This window comes from Apostichopus japonicus, chromosome 23, assembly GCF_037975245.1.
Source record: "Apostichopus japonicus isolate 1M-3 chromosome 23, ASM3797524v1, whole genome shotgun sequence".
NCBI classification, from domain to species: domain Eukaryota; kingdom Metazoa; phylum Echinodermata; class Holothuroidea; order Aspidochirotida; family Stichopodidae; genus Apostichopus; species Apostichopus japonicus.
In genome coordinates, this window is record NC_092583.1 from 13915030 (window position 1) to 13937365 (window position 22336).

A 22336-nucleotide genomic window follows, 5' to 3' on the forward strand; every position below is an offset into this window, starting at 1 on the left:
AGGTCAAAAGCGCTGCATTTATGATGATATTTTCATCAACATAAGGAAAAACTTAAAACAACTCTGATGAGAGAGAATCGGAGGAGAATGGAGACTACGAGAGCAGTTTGACGATGAAAAGGTAGAATTTAGTGGAAACTGTTCAGTGATGGCGGCCGCACAGAGGAACAAGGTAAAAAAGACACAAAAGAGAAAGAGAGCTTCAGGCCACAAAGGTGTGCTCTTGTTCTATTGTCAGTGAGAACTACCAGAAGTGTATCAAAGAGGTTGGGGGGGGGGGGGAATATTGGATAGGATTAGAAATACAGGCAGGCATGGTGCCAGGTCAGGGTTGGAGTGAGGGGTGACAAATAGCATGCCCCTCCCCCTCCCCCCATAAATAAAAGAAGAGAAGATGGGGGGGTGAGAAGGGGGTGAACTTTACCTTCAAATGGATTTAAGGCTATAAATGAAATGCAAACTCTTGAATGTTATCAGTATCCAATTAGGGGTTGGCATACATTTGTTTTGAAAAGATACAGAAAGGGTGGAAAATATTCATGGTAAGTCACATGATAAAATCCTATCCATATGAGAGAGAATAAGAGGAAGTCTGTATTAGTCAAAGATGAAACCATGAAATGTGTTGTCTAGATTCTTTAAATCTATTTGAATCATTTTAAGCCTTAGATTTACTTACAATGTATGGTTTGCTATAGTATGGACTAATATACTGATTGCTGATCCTGATGTGAAAGAAAATAAAACTTGTAGGGAATAATTTATCACAAGATAAATGCCAAATTGCAAAATGATATGCAAAAATTTGCAACTTGCTATATAAGTGTAAAGAAGTAAAGCATTTTGCAGCATAGGAACCATAGTCTTTTATAGGGGAAAGTTTAAATGCTCTCAAAACGGCTATGTACACAAAATTTGAGCGCTGAATATTACCAGATTTTTAATATTGGGGGTTTTTGTCAATGGCTATAGGGTTACCCACTTTGTACCACTACTTCTTAAGTTTGTTTTTGTTTTTTTGCTGTTCGGTATTGAACTCCGAATCGAAAAATGAGTTTGCTTCTTAAACTGTTCATGCCAAGGAGTGTATTGATCCAATGCCCCCCACGGCCCGGCCCCCCACATCTCCAGTCCATATGTGCACCACACCTATAAAAGGCTTAGATTGTTTGCTTAAGGACAGTATGCAGGTAATGTTATGAACAAACAAATAGCCTTTTACCTGGCTTTTAGTTCAAGGTCATTATGATTTATTTTATTAAAGTCTCATTGAAGCAGCCTCTTCTCTTAAGACTGTATACATCGATTCCTTAAAGAATGTAATATGTAATGCAGTAACCCTCCATCCCCACCCTCCACTCCCCATCCCCCCTCCCTCCACCAGCAAAAAACTCAGAAAAATTGAAAGCTGGTGACAGATCCTGTTTTAAAGTCTCAGTACTTGTTGCCAAATTTAAACTTCAAGCTCTCCAGCTTAATGCACTAAAAGCTCAGTGAAAATGACACCATTCTTAGCAATTTTTATATCAATATTCATTAATTTTATTGAGTTATCTGTCGTTAAAAATTTTTAGCTGAATAAAATTTGCCAGATTTTTGAACTAGTCTGTAGATTCTACAAACTTCAATCAAAATTTGCAAGCCCCTCCCAACAGACCATGCATGGGCCAATCAAATCTCTCAGTTCTGTTTACGACTGTAAATTAGAATGTATACATGCAGCCTTATATTCCACCATTTTGCTGCTACTGAGTTTTGAAGTATGACATGTTTATTCCAGTACAGAAAACTTTGAATCCCACAAACTTAATTGTGTTGTGTTATGTTTTATTGTTATCAAATCTTGTGCAACTTTGGTCAACTAAATATATAGTGTATTTGTGTGTATTTTGTGTATTGTAGATCCTCCTGCAAGCAGGAACTCGCGAAGAATCCTCTTTGGCTTGTGTTCAGGCATCGTAAAATTATGCAAATGCAAATAAAACTCAAGCAGAACCCAGCATTAAATAGTCTACACAGATGATCTAATATTAACGAATCAAATCTCTCAAAAAATCATCAAAATTTCCTCCTGCCCTTTTTTTGCATTCCTCTGAATATTCACTTATTTGTCTACGAATCTTCATCGGTAATTCTTGACCAGTTGTTAACCTTGATGCTTTGCTTTCCACCCTCTCCTGTTCCTTCCAACTCATAGATTGATATCTCCAGATGTAGCAAAAACAAAAGTTACAAATATGATCTTCTGAGTGCTTAAAAGAAAACTTTTACCGTTAAGATTTGATCTGTTCCTCTCGACAACCAATCGGACAGCTCAATAAACTCTCGAGGAGCTCCTCCTGATCAACAAGATGTAACCTTTAAGTGCAGCAGCAGGACGAGGAAGCTGCCCCTTTGAGGCTGCCCTATACCTGCTATGACCCTCTCGTCTGTCTCCTGGGCTTGTATCGACTGTGGCGCCCGACAGACTGGCATTCTCCCAGACCTGTCAATTAATTATATAAATGTTTAATTGTGTGGAAAATCGTTGTGTTTCCGCTACGGCCAAATTCTATTGACTCCACAAACCTGTTGATATTTGGATGATGCTGAATGCCCTACGGCTAAAGCATCGGGACATTTTATTACCATTTCTGCAGCATTTATCTTGCGACATTCAATCCAATCTTCAAGAAGTTTCAGCTTCCTCCCTTGGTTAAGGTTTCCTTACACCATCAAAAAAGAAAGAAAAAAAAACAGAAAGAAAAAAAATGATGATGATGATGAAATAAAATAAACTACAAAATAGAAGAAAGTGTTTCATAAAGGTGTGATAGTCTCCGTTTTTTTTTTTTTTTTTCCCTATAATTTTACTTGAAATAAGCAAATTAAAATTAAAGAATATGAAAATGAAATTTAAATGGTAAAGAAAATAGGGATTGAAGGAGAAAGAGAGAGAAAATAAACAGAAAAGAAAAGAAAAAGAAATTATAACACGTTGAGGAGGAATGGTTTGGTAGGCTGTTTTAGCTTTATGGATGGAGTTTGATGACGCTGCACGTGCCTGAAAGATTAGTTACCAACCCTTTCTCATCTTACATCTTTTATTGAATTTTCTGCACAGAAATCAAAACCGTCATGCAAGTTCAATGTCCGCCACTGACTTTGAGTTCAATGGCTTCTCAGAATGGACATCATCCTACTCATGATGGAATTTTAATTTTATCTTCTAAACTTTTATATTTTATTATTATTATGATTTTTTTGTAAGATTTTTTTTTTTTTGGTATTTTTTTTTGTATGAACAAGTGGCACATGAGTAGCAATGTACTTTTCACTTGAAGTGGGTGGGTGACATTTGTGTCGCGTAAATTAGATAATCAGTCACGAATACTGGCTTCCGATGTATTTACATAGTAGGTAAATTAAGACAGCTGCTTGATTGGTGAGGGGGCCGGCCAGAGGGGTAACTTTGTCCTTGACAAGGGGTTCAAGGGGAGGGTGCAAGGTTTACAAATAGGTAAAATAAGAGCTAAAAAATGTATATCTATATATATATATATACTACTCTAAAAATTAGCTTGTAATTCAAGGAGTTGACAAACAGGATGAATGATGATGTTACATTCTCGGTTCTTTTCTGTTGATTCACAAAGAGCGTTCATATTAATGCAATCCCTCAATCCATAGAAGAGCTTGATGGGGGAGGGGAGGGAGGGGGGGTGATTAGAAATCACATGGGTCTTGCGAATATATCACATCCTAATATTATTGATTGATTTAATCGCTTACATCAGTGAAGGCTATAATGGGTTTTAATCGCTTACATCAGTGAAGGCTATAATGGGTTCATTTGAACATTGTGCCTTAAAGTTGAGTCAGTTTAAGGGATGGTTATAAAATGTATGCGAGCTCTTTTTTTTCCAAAGTTCTCTGATTTGACACATTTAGTAAGGTACTGCACTTCTCATCTACAGAGGGTTGCATTCAGTTTGTGAATCCTTGTTAATAATATTCTCTCGAATGATCACACCTGAATCTGGTAAATTAATTCTTTTAGATGTTGATACTGGTTTTGTGATTTGTGAAAAGTACAAAACTTGTAAATATGCCTCTTCTGTTTTGATGTAAAGGCACACTCGGTCAAAATATCTTGCCATACTAAAGCTTTGTGTCTCTTGAATCAAGACTCCGGCGCCTCCGTAAATCGGCCTTTTGACTCTCAACCCCCACAGCTGAGGAATTGTCTCACGGTAATGCACCGTTGAGGGCTTTTACGCCATCTAGAAGCATGCTTGGCGGTTCCACTATATCCTGTATGCTATGTAAATTTGTCTTGGATGTTAAAATGAGGTTTGTTATTGGCCCCCGGGTAGATCATGTGACTCCCTGTCAGCGAACTCTCAAAGGGCGACGCCCCAGAAGAAGAGAAAAAGAAAGTTTGATAAAATCCTTGGTACTTTTATGTGCTACTTCAGACTATCAGACATCTTTGTGACTATTTTTCATGGAAACAGTTACGTATATTATTGACACTGCACGTCCTGAGAAGAAAGTGTCGTATCGGACAATGACCTTCAGCTTGTGGCATCGAGCGGGAGTATTCTTCTTTCTCCAAAAGTAGGATTAAAGTGTTGCATTGCCAAATTGGGGTACTAGTGATCGTTCAACCCCAGACGAGTGTCGCCCGTACTTTTCACTATTCTTGACATTTTCTACTGCTTGATGTTTGAACTTTCCTGTCCCATTCAAGAGTGTCCCTCCCTGCCAGAACGGATGCAAAGTATTAAATACTTAAACAGGTGGTGTTCTCGACAGTCAATGAGAAGACCGTTGTTCCAAGTTCCCCAAACTTCCCAAATTTCACCCCTAAACCTGTTTGATTCTGCCCACCCTTACGACCATTCCTTAGAGGTTTCTTTCTTATCTAGCCTGCAGCCCGTACCCGTCCAAAGACCCTCTGTACTTTAGAGAGAAAAAACGTCTCCACTCTCGCAAACATGTAACGTTTTTTTTTTATTCGTCTTTCTCTCTTACATCAAAGGTAGTTGATACCTCTTCTTGTTTTTCTTTTCCTTTCTCTTTCCTTTTTAACTTTTCATCCACTTCTTCTATTGATGAGCCAGGTTGGCTTGAAATACACCTGGAAACCCTGCTCGGTTGCCCCTAAACCCCGAGGACGGAATAATGACTGCTATTGTTGCTGACCTTCGTATTATTCTGCTTCCTTACCTATGATATTCTGACAAAGTGACTCTCCGAGTGTATTTGAGGCCCTCTTTTCTCTTTAAATTTGAATCGTTTTCAGATTGAAAGATTGGCTTAAAGATTCTCTGTGTTGTTAAGTTCGGGTGTTCACTTCCATTCCGCAGGTTCATTGACCCTCAATCACGACCGAGCACTCTTCTCCTGTAACATTTTCTCTGATCTGTTTGTCCTTAAGCCATCATTCATTACCTTTTCACTTCTCTTTTAAGGGAGTAATTTTCTCAAATTTTCTGCCAATCTTTGTCTAAGTATTGCACTTTTGAGTGAGGTCTTGGGTGACGATGGTCGTCCGGTCTTCTATCATTTTAATCGTAGCTGACCAGAGGTTGATAGAAAAGAGCCGGAAACGCATTTCATCTAGTTTTTGACAAATGATAATAAATTTCAGTTTAATATGGCAAGGGTGCAGTATTTTTCAAATTATCTTTCCAAATACTTCTTTTAGCCATGTCAAGATATTCTTAGACTGGATTTGGAACTACCAGTTTGTCGTTTCATTTGTCGGCCTAATGTATTGTTTTTTTATCGCAAGATTCTAATGATATTCTGTTGATACTTGTTTATTGTTTGTAAATAATTCCATTAGTGACCTGGTATTTTGATGGGCCTGCTGTTTGCCAACCATTTGTTGTCAGTCATATAATGAATTAGCACATACCTAGTGTTATTGTTACTTTATAAAACTATTGGCATTGCAAGGTGGAACTGGATTTTTCTGGATAACACCCACCACACACACACAAACTTAACTATATAACAAATTGAGTTCTGCTCAAAATATATTTTAAGGACCTACTTTTAAGTCACACGGTTACTGTTTTGATTGTTCTATGCAGAATGTTGAGCTCTGTTGTTAGCCAGTATAGTTAGGAGGAGGGGGAGGGGGGAAGCATAATTTATCCCTTTTCACATAACAATATACTAGACTAAATGGATAATAGTTGCTTTACAAGGGCAAAGATATATAGCAGTGTTTGTACTTGGGAAGCATAGCATCATGTAAGATACCAAGTTTCGAGCCTTCACCAATCACTACAAATAATATAATTGACCATAACTTATTCCCTGGTATAATACTACATGGTTATGTCCAATGGTTAATACAAGCTATGATTTCTGTTCCCATAGATTGGTTTTCAATAGAAGAAAATAAAATTAGCAATTTATATTAACCTTGAAGTATCATTTAGTCAATATTGTTATTTCAAATTAGGTATAACATCCTCCCCCCCCCCCAATCGGAGGTATCCCGCATATATTGGCCAAATTAATGATGGTACCATAATTAGTATTTTTCTTTTTTGATTGGGGTGGGGGGGGGGGTTGATTAATGAAAAAATAATTGTATATTTTGTTGTGGGTGGTTTTCTTTCATGTGTGTATGTGTGTTTTTTTAATACTTTTTAGAAGATAATGTCAACAATTGATTAATAGGTGACCTACAGTTCTTAAAAGGTGACATTTTGATAAATTCTGATTTCTTTTGTTGCATCATTACACAATATGTTGTAAATTTGCAAGTACAGTGCAATTTTTAACAAGCTTGAAGTTATTACTTTAGCATCGGTGATGAGGAAATGTGTGAAAGTCAGGCGGTGAAATAATGAATTTGAAATTTGAATCGCTTTACGCATTATTGTTTTTTTTTTTTTTCATTGCTTAGGGATTTTTATCATCGATTATTTAAAATGTGAAGACTATAAATTGCATGGCAATTTGTAATCAGTGAATAGAGTGTGACTCCCAAGTACATCACCCTAATTCTCTGTAAATCCAGTTCGAACAAATATAACGTGGCTGTCTAGCACTTATAGACAGAGGGCGCTGTCATATTGCTCGTGGTCTATCTGTTTACGGATCTCTTTAATGATCAAAGTAGAAACACGACCATTTGAAAGTGCCCACTAGCGTGCAAACATTGGGTAGTCAATTAGTTCAAAGTTACCACTTGGGCAGTTTGGTCAAAGAAAACAAAGAAGAGCAAAAATGATTAAGAAAACACAAGGTAAAAGTGCTTAAAACAATACTTTTTGACTTAATATTTTGAAGATATGTTCAAAAGATCTCTTCCATAATATCAAGAAAATTGTATGACTTTAGATCACAGTGCCATGATCTGCATGAGACTGCAGATTGTTGAGTTTCATAGAACTAGATTGGAGTGATATGACAGCAGCCTATGGTAATTTTGCTCTATGTGGAGAGCTATAACTTTCTTTTCTTCTCAGAAATCAGACAATTTTTAGCTCATTTAACAAATGATCTCTCTCTCTCTTTTTTTTTCTTTTTTTTTTTGCTGTTTTAATATAAAAAATTCCATAATAATGTAGTTCTAAAGATTGACTTGTCAGGTTCTGTTTCAAATAATGAAGTCAAAGTCTAATGAAAGAAACAGCATTGTGAAATATTCGTTTTTTCACTTCCATGAATTTGAGAGAATTTACAAAAAGCTGCAAACTAACTACTTATTAATTAAAATATCCTGCGAACATGTATTATTAAAAATGTACTTGCATTTGGCTTTGACTGATTGACTGATTTTCTAATTTTTCATTATTTCCAAGAATATTGAGATCACTTGTGATTTAAACACTACGAGTTAGTGAAAAGAGGCGTACGTGGCTTGTATTACGATGTGTCACAGAATCGTTTTGTGTGGGAGGAGGACAAAAATAACAGTATGCATAGAAATATATATCTCATATCTCATATTGCAGCCCCACCTCAAAATTTAGCTGTCTTAGTTTGATCGAATTGTAAGGTTGTTTAGATAAAAAATGCTTTTCAAATTGATGACCTCATTTTTCCTTTTCCTGGATTTTTCATTTTGTTGTTTTTGTCTATGGAATGAAAAGGAGATATTGAATGATTCTTTTCTTGGCACAAAATAACATTTACATTTATTCATCCCTCCCAGTACCTGTCCACTCCCCTATCATTCTCCCTCAAAAGCCTGGTTTGTAATCAGGTTTCTAACATTTAGCAAGGACAAAAATGGTTGACATTTATGATTTCCTCATGAAGAAATTACATGTCTGAACAGAGTTGGCTATTTAATTAATATTATTACATCTTGTGGTAAAGGCTATGCCTTTATTTGTTTTATAGTATATATGCAAAATCCCAACTGATAAATGCATAGGTTTGACAAAAAGGTAAGACCCTCCCCGTTCAATCATTTACTTTGTAACCTGTTGCATACAGTAAGTCAATCCATCTCATGAAAGATGTTGTTCTCATTAAATATGACCTATGAATGTATATACCTATTTTATTTTTAATGATATTCTTGGCATTTAAATAACCAACATAAATTTTTATGAATGTGGGGTGCTAAATCTGGAATTCTCCCCTGCATCACCAGGTTCTTACTGGCAAAGTTATTCCGGCCTGCAACCCATGTCAGCTGGCCAAGAAGGGTCCAAACAAGGTATGAGCAAATATCAAACCCAATAATTCAATTAAACGCAACTCCATACATTGTACACATTAACAAATAAAATCAAATGGAATTAGCCATTTCCATTCATTTGCACCCATTTTTCACAACGCTTTGTATTATATTACTTCATCTGGCATTTCATTCTGTTTCAGTAGGCCTATATTCACAACAATATTAATGATAGGCATTGTATTATAATAAAGTTAGCAATCTGCTAGGCTTCCTTCAGAATTGGTCATTGAAATCTTGCTAAATTATGTTGTGAACATCAGTTTATATGGGGTAGTTTAGGGCATTAAAGTATCATGTTAGCTGGGGGTGGGAGAGGTGCTGACAGGGGGGGGGGGAAAAAGTTGCATTTTGTGTGAGGGGATTCACCAAATCTTGTATTGATTTGAAGGCATGATGTGTGGTACAGTTTTTAATGGACTTGCCATATCAGCAAAAAAACACAAAAATGATTGAATCCTTTGGTTACTAGAATAAGAATTGAATGAGAAATAAATGTTTGGAAATGTATAGTTGTTTTATCTTTGTGAATAGGATGGAGTGTTATGTATGAGGTTGTATGACAGTATGTTCATATCCCCAGTGTCCACTCCAAAAAACAGCTCCTTGAATTCTAAACAGTAACCCACAAATCATGAACTTCTTGGGGCTTGTGGGGAAAGGGGTGGGGTGAAGGGACAAAATTGGGGGGGTGGATGGGTGGAATGGAAATAGCACTGGAAGAATATCACAAGGATGATGTTCCACAATACTCTACATTGACTATCTTGTAAGCCCTAAGCTTTATATATAGTTTCATGATATATAATTTCACAACCATTTACGTGTTTTCTGTCTTCCAAAGTGATTTATTTTACTTGATTCTGAGTAAAATTAAGCTAATCTGTGCTTTCATGCAGGCTTTGTACCAGTGCTATGAACCCATGTTAAAGTTTAATACATTATCATGTCCGTCATAGTTGCATGTACAGTAAGTATGTACAGCTGAAAAAAATGTTGGCCCTGTTGATTATAATTAACATGCCGGTAAAGATACCAAAAAATTGGGATATGGTCACTCAGCTTTCATCTGGAAACTTTGCAATAGCGCTTTGGTTATTTCAAACAGCCTTAAAGTCATCAAGCCTTGGTGAAATTATAGCCATATATGTTAGAATTTACTTAATTCAGTACTTGAGCTTGTAATGACAGAAGTCTGTCTGTATATATTTTTTACATCAGCTTATTTTATTTACATCTTCATGCCGTTTGAACTAGATATCTTATCTTCAGGCTAAATTTGTAATTCTTGCAAAATGCTTCAGCATATTATCAACTTTAATTTTACTTTTACATTTAGTTAAGAAAAAGAGAAACAAATTTGCCAGAAAGTCAGGTGTGAAAATCGTGGCCCTGTTGTTCATAACTTCAAGCGAAGTAAGCCTATCTCCAGTATATATATATAGATATATACATATATATATGTATATATATATGTATTTATATAGATATATAGAAATATATAGATATATATATATATATATAGATATATATATATAGATATAAATAGATAGATATTGTCAAAAGGAGGCCTGTAGAATATTTTTTCCTCCCTCCTCATCATCTTCTCTGTTCCAAGTTGAAGAAACTTGAAGAGCCTGCCCGATCGTGCTCTTTGCCTTGATTCGATTTCATCGTATCCGACGAGCAGTAGCACAGCTGACTATCCGTGTTTTTTTGCACTCAGTTTAGAAGGTCTCACAGCCGTATCAGCAGGCGCCATCGGTATTGAATCAATTTGTGGCGACCACGGTCAAGTTTGAAACACCCAATTGTCCAATTGCCGTCAACACATTCTGCAAGCACTGCAGGATGCATTGAATTGGCTTCAAGGCCATTATTTTGTTGTGTTTCTTTTCAAATGGTCAGGAGTGATAATAATGTGCAAACCTTTCAAGGGAATAGCTGACCATCCAATCAGCTGTTTCTAGTCTCTCCATCCCCCCCCCTACAGGTCCTCAGGGGGCTGCTCTAGTGGCCTTGGACTTGACTATCGGTCAAGGCTTCAATAAATTCCATAAATAATCTAAAGGTAGCCTATGGTCATATGTTATTACTTGCAGTTGGGTTGGTCTATCTTTTCTGTAGTTATTTTCTGGTAGTCACATGCCCAGGTATAGTGTTAAGTACTGTTGTTGAGTATTAAGTGTGTGATGTATGCATAGTCACTCGTGAGATAGCTTCCACTACTTAACCACTTTACGTGCATCTATATAACTCATTATTTCTTTATTTTTAAAATAACAAGATTATCATTTAAAATATAAAATTTCTTCACATGTACAAACTTTCACATGAAACAATTTTTTTCTATCATATGGATCATAGCTCAGGTTATTTAAACTGAGTCATGGTTTTGTCGCTGATTAATTGTAAATACTGCCCTCCCTTCCTTCTACACACTGTTCATACACACTTCTTCGGCTAAGAAATATAATAACGGTTCCCTATTTAGTCATTGCCTTGGTCTCTACATCATGATGGTTCGTAACTCTGACGCTCTTGCATTACAATTTAATACAGTGTTGACTCAAAACATATCACCTGGAAATCCAATATTTGCTGGCAATAAAACTATACAGATTAAAAAAACAAACACACACACAGAGAAAAGCAAAGACAAGACAAGCAAAAGAAGAAAAAACAAGGTTACTTAGAGGTCAATAAAAAAATTTGGATGAATTTGCACATCATTTTGAGATTAAAGATATGACAGACTTGATCATTCTTTTAATTGCCAGCTTAAAGTTCAATCATTCCACTTTTCTTAATTTTTTAATTAAGCAATCTACTGAGTAATAAATATACTAAGACCTGTCAGATCCAGTTATGAGCATTCATAAAATCATTAAGTCATATAAACTTTTTTGTGTGCGTGTTGATTAAAAAAGGCAAAAATATGATATAATAAAAATGTTGAATTTCATCCATATATATCACTCTGCATGAATGTCTATTCATCTAAAGAAATGCACTAACTGAGGTTTAGTGATTGTAAACAGAGAGAGGGGGTATTTGGTTTTCAAAAATGAAAAACAGGTATGCGCCTAATATTTATGCCCTGTAGAGAACTCTGTAGATGCGAAAGCCTAATCTTAATCTGGTTTACCGATAATATATAATCCACTGCAACACAGAATGATTCATATAACACCCTTCAAGTTTTAATCAACTCGAATGACAAAATCTGATATTAGTCGCCAACGTACCAGACCCGGAGATATATAGTTTAATTTTCCTACAATCTTTACGTATTTTACTTTATACAACTGACACATTTCAAAAGACCAAAATATTGTGGTAAGCAAGCACACACACACACAGACAGACAGACAGACACATACATACACATGTATTTAAGGTTCAGTTTTTAACCAGACAGTTTTTCAAAAATTCGGGCTAATAACATTGTAACACTCAAGAGCTCCAGTGGACACGAGCTCGATACGTCAAAAGTGACACATCCTAATCTCGGCAGGATGGGCTGTGAATAATTCATAGTCATGTAAATGAGCTGTCTCACAAACGAGGTTGCCGACCTTGAAAGCGTTTCTAGCTTTCTGACTCCCTCATGCTTCATGTGAATATACTTCATGTCAGCTCCCCGACGCGGCGGTCGTCTTCGTTGCTGTCCTTTATTGGAGTGGCCCACCACATAAGTGTCAGTCCTACGCTGTCAATCATACAAAATGCTAATTGCCTCTCATGTAGCTATTTCAGGGGGCCCCTATGATTTGGACGAGTCTTCTTTTTTTCTCTCTCCCTTTTCCCGTAAATTTTCGCTCCGTTTAAGGTGTCTCCAGATGGTGGTATTTGGAACTGTGCTGCTTAGATAAGTGAAGAGCATACCCTCTCTGAGAGTAAGATGAAGGTGTAGATACTACTGGCTGGAGAAATTGAGATGATGATGATATATAATAACTCATAGAAGCAGAAGAAGAAGAAGAAGAAGATGATGATGTATGGCTTCTTATTTTTAGCTTGTTCTAGAAAGCATCCGACAAGATCTCTTTGACTTGGGTGACTGCCCAGTTCTACATACCTAAGCTTGTTTTGCTCTAACCGTACATTATGTAATACGCACTAAGAGACAGATCCACAATCCTTCATATTATGAGGATAGAAATTGTTCTGGGGGGGGTGGAGGGAAGGAGGGAGGAGGGAGGGGAAAATATATTTAACAAGAGACAGAACAGGGAGGAAGGGTGGGGGGAGTTGTATGGGAGATGGGAAAATTGTGCCAGGTCAGAGGGAGATACAGATGAAGGAGTAAAGGGATGATTGTAGTAGAGGAGGTGGGAATATTTGGCACAACAAAAATAAAATTACCAAATATTTTTAGGGTTGGAGAGAATTATACTGATTTTAATGGACATGGGCTGTGCGAAAGTGCTAGTGCAAAATGTACTTAAGATAGAATGTATGTCCCCTTCTACCTACCCCCCCCCCCACAATTTTTTTTTTATTAAAATATGCTACCAAAGTGGCTTTATTTTCGATCAAGTTTAAGTTTAAGGAATAGATATTAATGTTACAGATATCAATGTTGGCAATAACAGAATAGAAAGGATGTATTCCCATACCTATCCCACAATACCCTCTTCTCCTCTTTCTGATTCGTTAGGTAGACATGTCCTAATCCTGTCCTAATCCTCTCTAATTACAGGAAAACTGCTATAAGAAGATGATGGAAGGGATGTTCCCATTCCCTTTTCCCGTTCTCCTTGCTGTTTCTAACTCATCCTTTAAGTATCTTAAGTAGATATGTTCCTCCTCAGGCACCTATCGCAGCACCCCAAGAATTCCAATCCCTTCCATGCACTCATACCCATCCCCGCCCTCTCCTCACCCCATTGGGTTTTTTTTTGCTTAAACATGCATATATATATATATATAGACAACTTCTGTTAAGTAGGTTCTTGCTATACATTGCAACAGTTTCATTGCATCATGCAAAAGGTGACTGAAGATAATGATTATTATTTTCATAATGACTTGTCACATTATTAACAATAAGAATAGCTTGAATGCTCTTAATATCCACTGATACTACATTATTATCTATTGGGTGTTTCAGCTGTACAAGAAAGCTATTTTTTTGCTTTCTTTTTTTCTCCCCCTTCACCTTGCAAGTGACTTTTGAAAAGTTCCTAAAAAACATAGTTATTCAACAAATGATGATATGCCCTGGAAGCTTTTTCTTTCCACTAGCATGAATGTTATAAGCGATATTGTTGTAATGAATAGTTGTGATAGTATGATATCTTTATTTATTATTCCTGTTTTGTAAAAATCAAACCTAGATATGAGTGAGAAGGTCTAAATTAGGAAGAAAGCAAGCTGGTCTATCTGTTTATATATCCTGTATGCTTGGTGCTTAATACTTAACTCCTAAAATGATTAAACTGTAAACAAAAACAAATTCAAAGGAAGTTCATCGGGCGGGGATAAGGGTTTTGTTCGTGTATGTTTGTGATAATATATTTTCTGTAATTAACCTTTTTCCCCCCTTGTTTTTTTTTGGGGGGGGGAAGCTTGACCCTTATTCAAGTCAATACAAATTCTTAAGTAGTCTAATTTGCCATCAATGAAAATTTCACACTGTGTTCACAAGTCTACACAAGTTCATACTGAATTGTACTGGGCCCGAGAGCCGCTTGAACATAATTAGACATTTAATTGAGACGTGAATATTAATTGGCTCTCTGGTCAAGAACTTTGAGTAATTTATGTGGTTCAGGAGGTTGTTGGCAAAGACAAGGGACACTGCGGGTGAACAGTCATATCATTCATTAGCTCGTACAGCAACTGTCCATGATGTGTGTATGTGATCATGACGGTTGGATGTTTGCATAAGTTGCTTGGTTCAAGGTCAGCCACGTAGTGCCCTACAAAGCTGCAAGCGAGGACGTTGAACTTGAAGAGGGTTTTCAGTCCATATTCCTACCGAGAACCAGTTATTTAATATCTACAGGTAATGAGCTGGAAACTAGAGCTCTCTTGGCACTCAGACAAATTTGGAAGGAAGAAAAAGACATACACACACACACACACGCACAATCAAAAAGAAAAGAGAACAAATAAAAGGGGGAAAAGAAAATGTTTTGAAAGACTTCTGTTTGAGTTTCCTAGGAATCCTTGAGGCATTGTGCGTAATTATTGAATCCATTCACCATGCTATTACTTTGCCTTGGTTCCCATATATTTGCTGTTTACCACAATGTCCAAAAAGAGAATGGTGTTGCCCATGCATAAAGCGCAATTCAAACAGTTTAAATTAATCAATGTCTGTCTGTTCTTCTTTGGCAAAGTACACATTATCTATTCAAACAGCTGATGCTTGATTGTAAAGAAAAAAAAAGAAAGAAGAAAAGTACCACTGGGTTGACTTCCTTTTACCAAAAAGAATAAAAAAAAATAAAAAAATAGGTGTCACCCTACTTGCACTATTTACTGACTAATGAAGTAGGTCGTTAACAGGCAGAGTTGAAAACTTTTGCATGTATATATGTATATATGGCCTTGAATGGACGAGAGTGCAAATAACTGATAAATGTTACGGAGGATATACGGTGTATAGAGATCATCTTTCTCCTGTTACATATATATTTATATATATATATATTTATATATATATATATATATCTATATATATATATTTTTTTTATCTTGTGTATAAACTTCTTTCCTTACAGTAAAATCTTTTTTTTTGCCAGACATACTTTTGTTCTAATTGATCATACACAGTGTATATACACATATACATTATTCATTAATTATTGTCGGGTATCATTTCAGGCATTGAAAAAAGGTCGGAAGAGAAAAAAGAAAAAAAGAACGACAAACATTATTTACGAATAATCTGCATTGTTATTAGTAGTAACTGAAATAATTTGAGAGTCATGAATAAACATTATTGACAAACCTATTCAGTTATATCACTGTTTTTTTGCAGTGACATGTGAAAATAGTGAAACTAAATATAGCGATTACAAGAATATGTTATACGTGAAGGAAATAACAAAGAGAGTATTCTGGGCGTGGCAATGAATTAGCTCACTTCCTTGGAAAAGAACAGTATGTGTATAATTAATATGAAGTAATATCCTAAGTTATTGAGAATGATGATAATGCAAAAGAAATTAATGGACAAACTAAAGGGAGAATGGACATTTTTGCTATGTGAGAGAAAACCTTCCTCCAATAAAGTATACAAAATCCCCCCTCCCCTACCCCCTTCCCCTCATATCCCACCTGATCACTGACAGATATAATATTACATTGCATTATATTATATATGAGATTTGTAGTAACAATAATTTGAAGATTATCTTTAGTTGTTGTTGAGATTTTCATGGTAACATATCTACTTCAACTATATGTTTTGTGTTTCACTTATCAAGTATTCTTAGTGGTGGCTTTTGTAGGGCTTGCAAGATTAATACAATTCCCATCTCTCTTCCCAGACCCTACATTCTTGTCTCCCCCTCCCCCTCCTCTCCTTCCTGTCAGTCCAATGCAAAAATAAAGGTTAAATCTCTTGCGTGATCATTCTATCCCTATATATGCTTTATTTGCAGTAAAGATTTTATACTGACTGAATACTGATAAAGCCTGCAGACTTGGTTGGTATACTGTTAAGGAAGCAACCATATTAAATGTGCAAATTACATGCTATGAACATCAAAAACAAAAAGTCCCCTTGAAAACTTCTTGTCTCTCACCTGTCATAGTTTAAATCTGTTGTTGTCCTTTGACACAATTTACCCCCTCTGCGTCGCCCCATTAAGTAGTTTTAAGTCATTTCAAAAAGTTTTGATCATGTCGGTGTGCACTGTTCTCTGCATAAACTAAAACAGTTAAGTAGCCTGGTCATTGATTTTAACCCCATTGCTGCCTCTTTTGCTGTTTTTGTTTTTATTCTCGGTCTTTCCCTATTCGAGGGGATATCTTTTCCGTCACGCTTATTTTAGTGATCCTACAGGTACGCACAGACCTTTTCTATATATATATCGCTGACTATGATCGCGGCGGGATGACAAAGTAGGTCAAGCTCTTACTAGGTCGAGTTCAAATGGCATTTTCCTGTCATAACCCTGAATATCTATGGAGATCAAAGCTTTATATTGCCAGGCTCCCCATCCCAGCGGATCCTCATCAGAGAAAAATCGGGAGGAAATTTTGCAGTCGTCATGGCAACTCATATGATGCTCTTTGTAACTGTTTCCATGTTTATCTTGTTTAATTTGCATCCATTTAAAGGACAAGGTGATTGAAGGAGGTTAAATGCACGTAAGTTGAAGCATGAACCGCGATACAGAGGAGCTCCTTTAGAATAACAACTGTACGGTGGTGACATCCTTCCGGCAAAGCTGCACGAGAAAGTAGGATGCATGGTAACAAACGATTTCGATGTCAATAGTCAATGATTAAATGTAGTCTGGTCTGGCGAACTGCAAAAAGTAGCGGACTACATGTATATATATATATATATATATATATATATATTATATATATATATATATATATATATATATATATATATATATATATATATTATATATATATATATATATATATATATAAAAGTGTATGTATATGTATATATATATATATATATATATATATATGCAGCGCAAGGCACAATCGTTGGCTACTCTTGTTCTTGGAATGTCAATGTGACATGCTTATCTCCGAAACGGGAGTTGCCTCTTTAAGGTCACATGTTGGTTGGTGTTTGAAATAATCGCAAACACGTGTCATGCACTGAGAGGCCTTCCTGCAAATGACAATCAGATATGAATGTTGTACCTCAGTTTTGCCCTAAACTAATTAAGAAATGGGACCTTGAAGACTTGTTCTTGAAGCAGCCTTCCCCCCCCCCCCAAAACTTTGATGATGTTGTACCAAGTCCGTAGTGCACCTCCCTCAGCAGTGTTGTGCACAAAGGGACCATGCACCCCCTCTCACACCCCCACCCCCCCTCCTAACTTTGAAATCCAGTGCTCGTTTGTCTCCTGTTGATGGGGTTGTTACGTGCATGGTTGACAGAATTGAAAACAGGAATTGAAAACTTACTTAGCCCGGCTTATTTGATACACAAAACTTACACGCACCATGAGTTTACAAAATGTACAGTCGAACCAAACCAAGTTTAAACTGATTAAGCTTTAAAAATAGGCATAGCACAGCTACTGTAATATTTGTTTACCTGCAACATTTGCTAAATATATATAGAGAGTGAAGATGAGAATTAAATACATTCAGCTAATTATGTATGAAACACTAACTGAGGTTGTAAGACCTACTGCAGTAATTAGTTAATTATTTGAATAAATTGATAGATCGTTAATACTTTAATCAGAGTCAATATATGAATAACTCATTTATTCATTTCGAGAAAAAACAAAACCCATAAAGTGTTGTAATATCAGTTTTGGATTTTGACCAATTAAATCTATAAGATGCTTGTTACTATGAGCAAAGGAAAGTTTTCTTCAACCACAAAAAAAGAAGAAAACTGGTAAAAACATCCCGAAATTGAACTTTCAATAACTGCATTACCTGAACCTCTTTAATTTAAAAGTAGTTCATGTTGTAACCTTGTTTTTTTTTAGTTACCCCCTATGCATGATGCATGATGTTCTCAAGGCTGGAAGGCAATCAAATTGGTGTGTTCGCCAACTAGTAAGAATTGATCCAAAGAATGAGATAACAAACAAGTTTGTACAATCAAATTAACCAGCTCGTTTTTTTTTTTTTAAAGTTTTATTTTAGTGCATACATTACAAGAGAATATTATGACAAGCCCTATGTCAGATAGAGCTCACAGTCTGCGACATCAGCAAAGTGAAAAAAATAAATAAATAAAGAGAGAGAGAGGGGAAAGTATTTATGATAGCATCGACCTTTGGCATACAGTACTAACACTTGCATAAGGCAGAGGCAGGCTCAGACTGATACAGAGTAATAGTTTATTTTTCTAATGGTGTTTTTTTAGTTGCCGGTATACCTGTTATTAAATGATGATTGTTAAGATTGGGTGGATTAATTTAAACCAGCTTTTTTTTTCCGTTTTTATTGCCAATAAAGCATTTATTTTTAACAGTGTTACTATTTATTTTTTAATTATTTTCTTTGATTAGCGATTTTTTTCTTCCCCGTCTTCTGTCATTCTTTGTTTGCTGCGATCTCATTTTCCCGGCCCGCCCTGTATTTGTTGTTAAATCATAATAATGTTTATAAAGGGTAAATATTATGAAGTAAATGATATTGGATATAGATTATGAGGTTAAATGAACACAACAACCTATGATTTTATTCTCACAGTGCAAAGAGTAACAAGTTAACAAAGTCAAACATTAGAAATGATATCAAAGGTCATTTTGAAGAGAAATATAAAGCATTTTTGATGAATCATAAGTTAGTCTTCATTTTCATGGTATATATGAACACACATGTATGATGAAATATGTAGTAAATGTCATGCTCTCTAAATCGAACTCATGTAAAACATCACATGATTGAGGTGAGGGGCAGCCATCCTCACAAACTGCGGAGGTGTTATAACTAGTTTCTTATTAATATCCTGTATGACTTCACATTGGATATGCCTACATGAATGTGCATATTAACCATGTCAAGGGATATACATTTATATCTTCAATCGTTGTTTAGCCATGCAGTTATGGAAAGATCTGTGTTTCTATAAAATACGGTACCTGTGCACAAAAACGGCTATACATCTTTGCAGTTGTAAAGCAATTTGCCCCATTTTTGCCTGTCATTTTGTGATGCGATACTGGATAAATTAGTCCCCCGTATGTGCAAATGTCATGTCCAGTATGCATAGATGTGAATACCACCATGGTATAAACTGATATGGTATCAATATAGTGTTGTAAATTCCAAACAATCTCAAAAGTTTTTTTTAAGGTTATATAGGAAGTTGTATCAAACTTTCATGTCACCTTTGAACAGTCAGAAGTAATACAAACACTTAATTGTGTGTAACACTAACAGTTTCAGTTGAATATGTCCATTCAGGGATTTTTTGGTAGAATTTTTATTCACTGTTTAATACCAAACCCTGAGAATCTCTCTGGATTTGTACCCAAAATGTTGATAGCAAACATCCCCCTCCTTCCCCCCTCCCCCATATACCAAAACTTACCAAGCTACATTTCTTTTCTTCATCTGGAATACAACATATCTACAAAGATGGCCCAAAACATGTGCCAAATGCATTAGTGTTTTGTGGTGTCCTTGTCCAGGATTGCGCCTGGGGAGCTGTTCTCCATCTACTAAGTCTGAGCTTGCATAAATATTTTGTGATATTTTGATTGCAATCAGTCCTCATAGACATCCAACAGAGAAGTATAAATATAAATCAAGACAAAGTCTCAACCCCTTATTCATGCCTGTACATATTTCTCTTTATTTATTAATTTCGATTTCGCCAAAATAAATTCATTAGGAAAAGTAGTATGAAAATAAGTGTAGTAACTTATCTTTGATCAAGCTATGCGTTTATTAAATTTCTTCTGCCTTGTTTCTATACCGTTTGACTGCAGGAATGTATTATGTGGTAAAAAGATTTTGTTTACAAATGTCTGTAGGTAATTGTTTTTTGGAATTAGGGAAAATCAAATAATTTGCTGGTATATAATTTTTTTCCCCTCATCGTGTTTTGGTATATAAGCTATTTACTTAGAAATAAAATATATTAAGCTGTCCCGGCAAATTAAAACTAGGTTAGATATAAAACAAACCGATAACTGACTGTGATTTGAAAAAGAAGCAAATTTCTTGGCTTTCTTTCCCTTCAAATTTAAAATTTAAAGATGGGGGGGGGGGGGGGGGGAGTGGGGGAGCAGAGCATTATTACCACAACAGACATTAAAAGTGGTTGTCAAAGCAAATATTGACTGTAACCATAAATTGGTATTGCAAGGGAAAAGTTATCATAGTCTTTAATGCTGAGGATATTTTGAAGGGCACATCCACTTTACCATATAACCAAGTTCTGTCAAAGCTAATAGCCTAGGATGTGAGGAGGGGGAGGAGGGAGGGGGGTGGAAATAGATGCCAGGGATAGGAATTGAGATAGGTGGGTAGCTCACCATGTAACATCTTACTCATAGATTAAATCATCTCTCTATTTACGTTCAGCTGCGGTATTGGTCGTCAACCACCACAAATCGTGGTCCTATATTGGCAGTTATGACAAACTGTTAGCTCTGCAAAGTTTCTGTGCTATTTGGAAGCACTTGACCTTTCAAATAATATACCCAGCTGTCTCTTTAATGCGAGGCAGGAATTACAGTCTTTTAAAAAGAAAACGAAATAACATAGTCACAAACAAGTTTGTTCCGTTAGAAATAATATTGTAATCAGACTAATCCTGGTTATTCATATATTAGAATAGTTCGTAAGACTATTGTGCGATGCCAATGGCTACCGACTCTTGACAAAATTGTCTTCCTTTATGATTATAAATTTATTGTTCATAACAGCCTACAGCAATTTTGTCTCATAGTTTATCAATGTACCTGTTTGCGGTTCCCCCCCCCCCCAATGTTTCCACAAACTATGAAAATCCATAGAACAGTTATATATACTTCCACAAATAGGAGGTGGCACACCACCATGTATACTGCATTCCCAAATAACATAGTTTATCCTTACCAGAATAGATATTCGGTTCAACGGACAATTCTTGTTCTAATAGAGAGTAGCTGGACGACTAAAAATTAAAAAAAAACGCAAATTCTACAGAATCTGTTTTACGATGCTACTTATCCTTGAACTTCCCCGCAAATCGTATCACACACTGTAAACAAAACCAAAAAAATCGGAGAACGTGAGGGAGAGAGAGATTCGGGCATGTGCTCAATTCTAGCAAAGCCTTTTTCGTCTTATATCGTAAGGGTCTTTGACCAAGGATGACAAGCCGTGTGAAAAGTATGTCGCACGGCCAACCTCCAGAGGTGATAATTCAATGTATGGTTTTTTTTAAGAGGTCTATGACCATAGAAGGCCATGTTTTCCTGTGTTTCTATTCATGGTGAGGCATTCAGGCATTGAATTTTCTTTAGCTCGCTCGTTTCATTTTTGTTTTCAAATCGGCACAATTTCGCACAGTAATCTGAAAAGAATTTGGGTCTCTGTATACCCTTTTTATTTTACTGAAAAATTCTTGCCTGTTGGCGTGGCCCAACATAGTTAGATATATCTTTGTGCAGCTGACTGGATGGGCAGCTGATTGACATATAAGTAGCTCTAAAAAGCCCTGGTTACAAAGTCATGGAACTTCCAGCCAAGAAACAACCCATTAATCCCTCCCCTCCCCCCCCCTCCCCCGCAAAATAAAAAGAGAGAAATTAAGAGGTTAAATCGTGAACAATTTAGTCAGTTGATCATACCAGCCATGCAGATAAAGGTATGTGAGTTTTCATGTTTGTTGTGCTTGCACTTTTGATACACCGAGGGTCTCTTTAATACCGGTTTTCGTGTACCCAACTTTCACAATTTTTTCAAATATTGGATATTTAAACAAGTGAGGGATCAGGATATAAATCTCTGTTAGAAGGAAGCTAA

At 36.1% G+C, this 22336-nt stretch overlaps 1 protein-coding gene across 5 annotated transcripts in view; it reads left to right on the plus strand.

The window, feature by feature from the left end:
* LOC139964927 (uncharacterized) overlaps positions 1 to 22336 on the plus strand; it is a 168189-nt gene that overhangs the window by 91930 nt on the left and 53923 nt on the right. For 3 of the 5 annotated variants that reach the window (XM_071967006.1, XM_071967007.1, XM_071967009.1), the window contains one exon: positions 8612 to 8677. The exons of the other annotated variants lie outside the window; for them this stretch is intronic. In XM_071967006.1, the coding sequence (XP_071823107.1) occupies positions 8612 to 8677 (66 nt within the window). The remainder of the gene's footprint in view (positions 1 to 8611; positions 8678 to 22336) is intronic. 5 annotated transcript variants of the gene reach the window in all.